The sequence below is a fragment of the Chiloscyllium plagiosum genome, chromosome 6, assembly GCF_004010195.1.
Source record: "Chiloscyllium plagiosum isolate BGI_BamShark_2017 chromosome 6, ASM401019v2, whole genome shotgun sequence".
NCBI classification, from domain to species: domain Eukaryota; kingdom Metazoa; phylum Chordata; class Chondrichthyes; order Orectolobiformes; family Hemiscylliidae; genus Chiloscyllium; species Chiloscyllium plagiosum.
Window position 1 is genome coordinate 119,084,910 of NC_057715.1, and position 9,709 is coordinate 119,094,618.

The 9,709-nt window shown below is 44.8% G+C and overlaps 1 protein-coding gene across 1 annotated transcript in view; it reads right to left on the minus strand.

Moving 5' to 3' along the window:
* The window catches only part of ilk (integrin-linked kinase), a 61,264-nt gene that overhangs the window by 2,235 nt on the left and 49,320 nt on the right, over window positions 1–9,709 (minus strand). The window contains exons 8-11 of the mRNA XM_043692734.1: window positions 4,014–4,123; window positions 3,716–3,843; window positions 2,561–2,682; window positions 574–732 (exon numbers count right to left, since the gene is read on the minus strand). Coding sequence (XP_043548669.1) covers window positions 574–732; window positions 2,561–2,682; window positions 3,716–3,843; window positions 4,014–4,123 — 519 coding nt within the window. The remainder of the gene's footprint in view (window positions 1–573; window positions 733–2,560; window positions 2,683–3,715; window positions 3,844–4,013; window positions 4,124–9,709) is intronic.

The window sequence follows — 9,709 nt, forward strand, 5'->3', positions numbered from 1 at the left end:
GATATCAGCCTGACAGTGAATGTAACTGGGATAATGAGCCTGACAGTGGGTGTAACTGGGATAATTAGCCTGACAGTGGGTGTAACTGGGATATCAGCTTGACTGTGGGTGTAACTGGGATATCAGCCTGACAGTGGGTATTAGTGGGCGGCGCGGTGGCACAGTGGTTAGCACTGCTGCCTCACAGCGCCTGAGACCCGGGTTCAATTCCTGCCTCAGGCGACTGACTGTGTGGAGTTTGCACGTTCTCCCCGTGTCTGCGTGGGTTTCCTCCGGGTGCTCCGGTTTCCTCCCACAGTCCAAAGATGTGCAGGTTAGGTGAATTGGCCATACTAAATTGCCCGTAGTGTTAGGTAAGGGGTAAATGTAGGGGTATGGGTGGGTTTCGCTTCGGCGGGTCGGTGTGGACTTGTTGGGCCGAAGGGCCTGTTTCCACACTGTAATGTAATCTAATGTAATCTAATCTAATCATCAGGATATCAGAGCTGTAGTAATTGGGATTCCCAGCTGTAGGAATGAGTATTTTCATCTTCAATATATAATGATAAGGCCTGAGATCTGTGGCTATCTTCATGCCAACGATTGGGCGTGTACTTGAGGTGTCTGTGGTGAGAAAACAATGGAATAATCACCTTCTGGAGCCACCCAGGCAGGAGCATACATTCTTCCTGGACACTGGAAGGAGAACTTGACATCAGCCATGCTGATTCGAGCAGTCATATCTTCATCAATCTGTGTGATACACAACAGAATCAGATAAACATTGGGAGAAAGGGTTTCTGGTCAACTCTCAGTTGTTATGACCCACTTCGCGACTTCCAGAGTCACCAGAAAAGTTAATGATTTAATGAAAGCACACAAACTCCTCAATTTATCTGTTGGAATCAACAGAAAATCCTGACCAGGTCCCTGCACCGGACTCTCAGCATTTTTACAGCACGGATAAAGGCCCTTCAGCTCATTTTGTTCACACCAGTCATTATTCAAATCCTTCTTTCCAGCACTTGGTGTTTCAAGTGCATAACAAGCACTACTATTTATAACAAATAAGTAAACTCTAATTACAATTAAACAGCTCAGAGTGAAGGGATTACCCTTTGGAACTGAGATAAGGAGGAATTTCTTCAGCTTGAGGATGGTGAATCTGTGGAACTCATTGCTGCCGAGGGTTGTGGAGGCCAACTCACTGAGTGCGTGTGAGATAGAGATAGATCGGTTCTTGATTAGTTAAGGGGTTCAACAGTTATGGGAGAGAGTGGGGTTGACAGACAAATCAGCCATGATCAAAGGCTAAACAGGTTTAGCTCTGCTCCTTATGTATTATGCTTTAATGAGTTGCATTTTTCTCAGAAATTTAACCTTTTTCTTTTGAATCTCATGGTTGTACCTGCCTCTGCTACAATCTCAGGCACTGCATTCTGGACCTGATCCACACTTTGGTGCACAAACAGAACTTCCTCTCAGCCCCTTTGCTCCTTTTGCCAACCACTTTCAATGTGTCCCCTGGTTCTCAATTCTTCAATCACTGGAATGGGCTGTTCCCAATCTCCTCTCTGTGGGCACCTCATGATTTTGAGCACCTTATTTTCACTCTTCATTGGGATGAGGAAAATACTGGTTGGGCTAGCGTTTATTCTATTTGCCCTGGAGAAGGTGCAGGTGAGCTCACTGCCACTGTAGGCGGCACGGTGGCAGTGGTTAGCACTGCTGCCTCACAGCACCAGAGACCTGGGTTCAATTCCCACCTCAGGCAACTGTCTGTGTGGAGTTTGCACATTCTCCCCGTGTCTGCGTGGGTTTCCTCCTGGTGCTCCGGTTTCCTCCCATGCTAAATTGCCTGTCGTGTTAGGTGAAGGGGTAAATATAGGGGAATGGGTCTGGGTAGGTTGCGCGTCGGTGTGGACTTGTTGGGCCGAAGGACCTGTTTCCACACTGTAAGTAATCTAATCTAATCTAAAACCCATGCAGTCTGTATAGTCTCAAGCTATCAGAGCTCAATGGCCTGGTTCTGTGTTGCAAATTCTTTGTGAATTGTCTCTCAATTTTGCCCACTCAGAAGATCAACCCAAGCTTTTGCAATCTATCCATGATTGCTGCTCCATCTGGCCTGTATGGATCTCATCTCTCAGTTCCAACGTTCTGGAAATTTAAAAGGACTCCCACCTTTACTGTCTCCTCAGCCTGCTCCATCCTATTATTCTTTTACTCATTTGTTTGTGGCATGAAGAATAATTCAGAGATTATCACCACTGAAAGGGTTGTTTTCTAGTCTTCTTTATATCCCCCTAAAATGGATATGCAGACACACATCTCTTTTCCTATCCATACCTTCAATACTGATATGCACGAGAACTTCTGACTGTTCTCATTCCAACAGTCTCCCAAACTACAAACACCATAAGCACATTGCAGCCATTCAGTGATATCCCCCATGAGGGTACCAAGGAGATACAATATCATTCTCGATCCACCTCTGCAGCTAGGGAAATGCCTGTCTGATGCTAGCTGGTCCAAAGTTGTGGGATCTGAGTTTTAAGAGAACCAAGATGGAGGCACTCACCATGATGCTCTTACTATTGACATAATGCCTTGGGATGAGAGGCTCGAGGGTGTGGAGAAAGGCTAATCCACGGGCAATATCCAGTGCAAACTTCACTGCCTGAGTCTGGTCCACCACAAAATCTGAAAAGGTAAAAACAGAAGCTTCAGCAGACAGCTAGTAATTCTAAGTTTGTCCCAAGTAGCGGTGTGGCTCCAGGCCAGCGAGCAGACAATGCCAGGTTTCCTTCACCATGATCAAAGGAGTTCAGTCTTCCCATCATTATCCAATCCCCACTTAAACACATCGAGTTTCCTGAAAGAGGTCACTGGATAGGCAGAGTGACCAGACCTCTGGGTGACATTTCCCTAATCAATCTTCAGGCAGCAATAAAGTGGGTGGGAGGTGTGTGCTGGGTCAGTGACATTAACACCACTCATATTCCATAAGTAACTCTCAGACTGTGAATGCACGTTAAGTGAAAACTTGTCCATTTACAGTTGCAGCTCAAATGCTGACTATAAAAGTTAGTTCCTCCTGCTCCGAGGAAGTTACCAGGGTTGGAGGGTTTGAGCTATAGGGAGAGGCTGAACAGGCTGGGGCTGTTTTCCCTGGAGCGTCAGAGGCTGAGGGGTGACCTTATACAAGTTTATAAAATCATGAGGGGCATGGATAGGGTAAATAGGCAAAGTCTTTTTCTCTGGGATGGGGAGTCCAAAACTAGAGTGCATAGGTTGAAAGATGAGAGGAGAAAGATTTAAAAGGGACCTAAGGGGCAATGTCTTCATGCAGAGGGTGGTGCGTGTATGGAATGAGCTGCTAAAGTGGAGGCTGGAACATTTAAAAGGTACCTAGATTGGTACATGAATAGGAAAGGTATAGAAGGCTATGAGCCAAGTGCTGAGACTGTTTATTTAAAATATCTAGTTGGCATGGACGAGTTGGATGGAAGGGTCTGCTTCCATGCTGTACAGCTCTGTATTGAGAGATTATTCACTCGTTGGTTCATAGAATCACAGGCTAGTCAATTCACAGCATTGTCTCAGTTCTGACAGTGCGGCACTCCCCCAGTAATCACTCTCCGAAAGTGCATCAATTTGTCTCCAGAGGAATCACCTAAACCTGAACAGTTCTCAGGATGTTTTTACAGCCCTGTCAGTTCACCCCCGAACTCACTTGTTCCCTCGTGCAGGACATTGTACAGAGACCCGTAAGGCATCCAATGTGTGATGATGATGGGATGTGGGGCGGGTGGTGACTGGCAAGCTCCAAGTACAGGCAGCACATTGGGGTGGGAGAATATCCTGTGAAAAGAGATGGCAGAATATTACTAAATTACAGAACGGAGAAGATACCGATTCCAGAGCCTTCCATCATACCTGGCCTTATCTTCACACCCAGCCTCAGCCTCATGTTGTGCCCTGGCCCTCTGCCACATTCACATCCCACTCTCAGATCTCCAGGCTCCAAGTACCTGAGCTTTGGATACTCCTCATTGAAGTCACGGCTTTTGCGTGTGGTCCAATCACGCACCTTCAGGACTTTGATGACAATGTCGTTCCCCTGCCACCTGCCTTTCCATAGCTGGAAGCAAAACAGAGAAATTTTTAACAAACAGTTGTAACAACATGAGTGCAGGGAGGAGCTTGCAGAAACTCTGGCTTTTAAACCCAAGTTAAGGTTGAAGGACGATTTACTGGAGATGTTCAAAAGACCAAGGGTTTCAATAGGATCGAACAGTACAGAACATTCATAACATAACCTAAAGAAGCTAAGAACTAGGAGCAGGAGTAGGCCATCTTACCCTTGAGCCTGCCCTGCCATTCAATAAGATCATGGCTGATCTTTTTGTGCCCTCAGCTCCACTTACCCACCCTCTCACCATATTCCTTAATTCCTTTCCTGTTCAAAAATCTATCTTAGCTTTAAAAACATTCATGAGGTAGCATCAACTACTTCACTGGCAGGGAATTCCATAGATTCACAACCCTCTGGGTGAAGAAGTTCCTCCTCAATTCAGTCCTAAATCTGCTCCCCTTAAGTTTGATGCTATGCGCCTTGCTTCAAGTTTCATCCGCCAGTGGAAACAGTCTTCCTGCTTTGAACTTATCTATTCCCTTCATAATTTTGTATGTTTCTGTAAGATTCCTTCTCATTTTTCTAAATTCCAACAAATATCATCCCAGTCTACTCAGCCTCTCCTCATAAGCCAACCCCCTCAACTTCAGAATCAACCTAGTGAACCTCCTCTGCACCCCTCCAGGGCCAATACATCCTTTCTCAACTAAGGAGACCAAAGCTGCACACAGTACTCGAGGTGTGGCCTCACCAGCACCTTGTACAGTTGATATCTATCCACTATCCAGAGGAACACAGGATATAATCTTGCAGGGTAAAAATAAAATGACTTCTCATCACTAACAGAGATCATGGACTCCAATCCCTCATGACGACAGTGGGTAATGATCACAAGTCCATGAGGCTACCTGATCCTAATGTGGAAGATAAATGAGTTAGCAAAGTGCAATTGAGGCCATGGGTCCCAGAGCATAGCAACTTCACAATAACCTGCACAGTGTAATCAGCTCCCCACTTGGCATCTCAACAGATTAGTGGACGTACCGTCAAATTAATCGTCCTGTTACACATAGCAAATTGTTTCAAAGCAGAAACCATTTTCTCTGTGTTGGAAATCCAGCACAAAGAGGCTTCATAGTGAACTGAGAGCCTGGCTGTTCAGATGATGATGTTGGGAAGCAACTTTTTCCACAAAAAAGCAACTGGAAATCAAGAACATTCTGTGCCAAAAGAGAGCTGTGGATGCTGGGCTGAAGAGGCTGGGATGACTGTTAACAATGGATGTTTTCAGCAAGGACAGAGGGACTGAAAGCATGGGTGGATAAATGGAGATGAGACTTGCACCTCTTGCTCACCTCATATTCCTAGACTCCCTTGTAATCAACTCAGCCTTGAAGAAATTTGTGTCTAACTCAGCCTTGAAGAAATTTAACAAACCAGCCTCCAGTGCTTTTTGGGCGAGAGAATTTTATAGACTGACAGAGTCATAGAGATGTATAGCATGGAAACAGACCCTTCGGTCCAACCCGACAATACCGACCAGATATCCCAACCCAATCTAGTCCCACCTGCCATCACCCGGCCCATATCCCTCCAAACCCTTCCTATTCATATACCCATCCAGATGCCTCTTAAATGTTGCAATTGTACCAGCCTCCACCACTTCCTCTGGCAGCTCATTCCATACATGTACCACCCTCTGCGTGAAAACGCTGCCCCGTAGGTCTCTTTTATATCTTTCCACTCTCACCCTAAACCTATGCCCTCTTCTTCTGGACTCCCTGACCCCAGGGAAAAGACTTTGTCTATTTACCTGATCCACGCCCCTCATGATTTTATAAATCTCTAGAAGGTCACCCCTCAGCCTCTGACGCTCCAGGGAAAACAGCCCCCGCCTCTCCCTATAGCTCAAATCCTCCAACCCTGGGAACATCCTTGCAAATCTTTTCTGAACCCTTTCACGTTTCACAACATCTTTCCGATAGGAAGACCAGGATTGCACGCAATATTCCAACACTAGCCTAACCAATGTCCTGTACAACTGCATGTTATGAAGTTGAAGGTGTGTACTGTACCTTTGAGGGAGAGAGAGAGAGAGAGAGAGAGAGAGAGAGAGAGAGAGAGAGAGAGAGAGAGAGGGAGGGAGAGAGAAGGCTGTTTTGGCAGTGACTAACTAGCAGTTTCAGAGTGTACTGGGAAATTGAAAACATGGAACATTTGGCTGTAAACTAAATACCTGTGTTGTTTTGACCACTATTTGAATTTAACCAGTTTAAATTATGCTCCAGGATACTAAAACCCAAACAAACGTGAATTTTACTGTTTTGACAACATCGAACCAATGAGATGATCTGATGTTTGGGGTATAAAAGAAACAGACATTTTGATAGCCAGAGAGAGCAACCTGCCATCTCGAAAGAGACAGCTATTCAAAACACTCTTATTGAAACTTCACATGCAACATCCTTGTCGCAAAAGACCGAAGACCACCCAGGGAAATCTGCAGCTGAAGAAGACCGACACTGACGATGACAGCTGCTGTCAGGTTTTGACAATTAAGTTGATGCAGTTTTATTAGGGGTGTTTATTGGATCAGTATATTGTTATAGAGTGAAAGGTAGATAACAAGCATTTAAGGGAAAGGAAGTTTAGAGTTGTAAATAGTTGTTGTTTAATGTTCACTTTTAGAGTTAAAGAATAAATTGATATTTTTTCCTTTGAATTGTGGAAGTTAGGAGTTCTCTGTCATTCATACTTTAACAGTTTACGAGATGAGGTGAGCTTTTCTGGGTATTTGGTTCAATTAGCAGAGGGGCTCACCACCGTGTCGTAACGGACGATTCAGAGGAAACCATACCCCTTACTGCTGACTCAATGAGAGACCCTTTTTTAAAACCGTGCCCCCAGTTCGAGATTCAGGTGCAGGTGTGGCAAACAATTAGAGGGCCCCTAGTACTCTCTGAGTAAAGTAACTACCTCTGATATCTGTCCTATATCTATCACCTTTCAATTTGAAGCTATGTCCCCTCATGCTAGCCATCACCATCCAAAGAAAAAGGCTCTCTCTCTCCACCCTATCTAACCCTCTGATTATCTTATATGTCTCAATTAAGTCACCTCTCAACCTTCTCTCTAATGAAAACAGCCTCAAGTCCCTCAGCCTTTCCTCAAAAAGGCCTTCCCTCCAAACCAGGCAACATCCTAGTAATCTTTTCTGAATCCTTTCCAAAGCTTCTACATCCTTTCTATAATGCAGTGACCAGAACTGTATGCAATACTCCAAATGTGCCCCCACCAGAGTTTTGTACATGACCTCGTGGCTCTGAAACTCAATCCCTCAACTAATAGAAGCTCACACACCATATGCCCTCTTAACAACCCTATCAACCTGGGTAGCAAATTTCAGGAATCTGTGTACATGGACACAGAGATCTCTCTGCTCATCTACACTACCAAGAATCCTACCATTAGCCCAGTACTCTTTGTTTCTGTCCTTCCCAAGTGAATCACTTCACACTTTTCCACAGTAGACTCCATTTGCCACCTCTCAGCCCAGCTCTGCAGCTTACTCCATTTGCCACCTCTCAGTCCAGCTCTGCAGCTTATCTATGTCCCTCTGTAGCCTACAACATCCTTTTGCACTATCCACAATTCCACTGACCTTAGTGTCGTCTGCAAATTTACTAATCCACCCTTCTATGCCCTCATCCAGGTCATCTATAAAAATGACAAACTGAATTTCAGGATGAACATTGCCCATCAACCACCACCCTCTGTCTTCTTTCAACTAGCCAATTTCTGATCCAAATTGCTGTAACACCGTCAATCCCATGCCTTCATATTTTCTGCAATAGCCTACCATGGGGAACCTTCTCAGACACCTTACTGAAATCCATATACACCCCATTAACCGCTTTACCCTCATCCACCTGTTTGGTCACCTTCTCAAAGAACTCAATAAGGTTTGTGAGGCACGACCTACCCTTCACAAAACAGTGTTGACTATCCCTCATCAACTTATTCCTTTCTAGATGATTATAAATCCTATGTCTTATAAACTTTTCCAACACTTCACCCACAACCGAAGTAGGGTTATCTCTACTCCCCTTCTTGAACAAGGGGACATTTGCTACCCTCCAGTTTTCTGGCACTGTTCCTGTAGTCAATGATGACATAAAGGTCAAAGCCAAAGGCTCTGGAATCTCTTCCTTGGCTTTCCAGAGATCCTAGGATAAATCCCATCCAGCCCAGGGGACTTCTCTATTTTCATACTTTCCAGAATTACCAACACCTCTTCCATGCGAACATCAATCCCATCGAGTCTAGTAGCCTGTATCTTAGCACTCTCCTCAACAACATGGTCGTTTTCTGGTGTGAATACTGACAAAAAATATTAATTTAGTGCTTCCCCATCTTGTCGGACTCCACGTATAACTTCCTACAATTATCCTTAATTTGCCCTAATCTTTCTCTAGTCATTCTTTTATTCCTAATATACCTATAGAAAGTTTTAGGGTTTTTTCTTGATCCTATCTGCCAATGACTTCTCATATCCCCTCCTGGCTCTTCTTAGCTATTTCTTTAGGTCTTTCCTGGCTAACTTGTAACTCTCAAATGCCCCAACTAAGCCTTCACATCTCATCCTAACTTAGCCTTCTTCTTCCTCTTGACAACAGATTCAACTTCTTTAATAAACCACAGCTCCCGTGTCAGACCACATCCTCCCTCTATGACCGGTACATACTTCAAGGACATGCAGTAGCTGTTCCTTGAATAAGCTCCACATTTCAATTGTACCCATTCCCTGCAGTTTCTCCCCCATCCTATGCATCCTAAATCTTGCCTAATCGCATCATAATTGCCTTTACTTCAATAACACTTGCCCTGCGGTATATACCTATCCCTTTCCATCACTAAAGTAAACTTAACCGAATCATGGTCACGATCACTAAAGTGCTCACCTACCTTCTGGTTGTCTCTACTCCCCTTCTTGAACAGGAAGGGGACAACATTTGCTATCCTCCAGTCTTCCTGGAGACTTAGGATGCATAGGATGGGGAAGGAAACACGTGGCCGGGTTCATTACCCAGTACCAACTCTAATATGGCCTCGCCACTTGTTGGCCTGTTTACATACTGTGTCAGGAAACTCACCTGCACACGTTGGACAAAAACTGACCCATGAGTGGTGTTCCACAGGGCTCTGTCCTTGGACCTCTATTGTTTGTAATTTTTATTAATGACTTGGATGAGGGGATTGAAGGATGAGTCAGCAAGTTTGCAGATGACACAAAGGTTGGCGGTGTCGTTGACAGTATAGGGGGCTGTTGTAGGTTGCAACGGGACATTGACAGGATGCAGAGATGGGCTGAGAGGTGGCAGATGGAGTTCAACCTGGATAAATGAGAGGTGATGCATTTTGGAAGGTCGAATCTGAAAGCTGAGTACAGGATTAAGGATAGGATTCTTGGCAGTGTGGAGGAACAGAGGGATCTTGGTGTGCAGGTACATAGATCCCTTAAAATGGCCACCCAAGTGGACAGGGTTGTTAAGAAAGCATATGGTGTTTTAGCTTTCATTAACAGGGGGATTG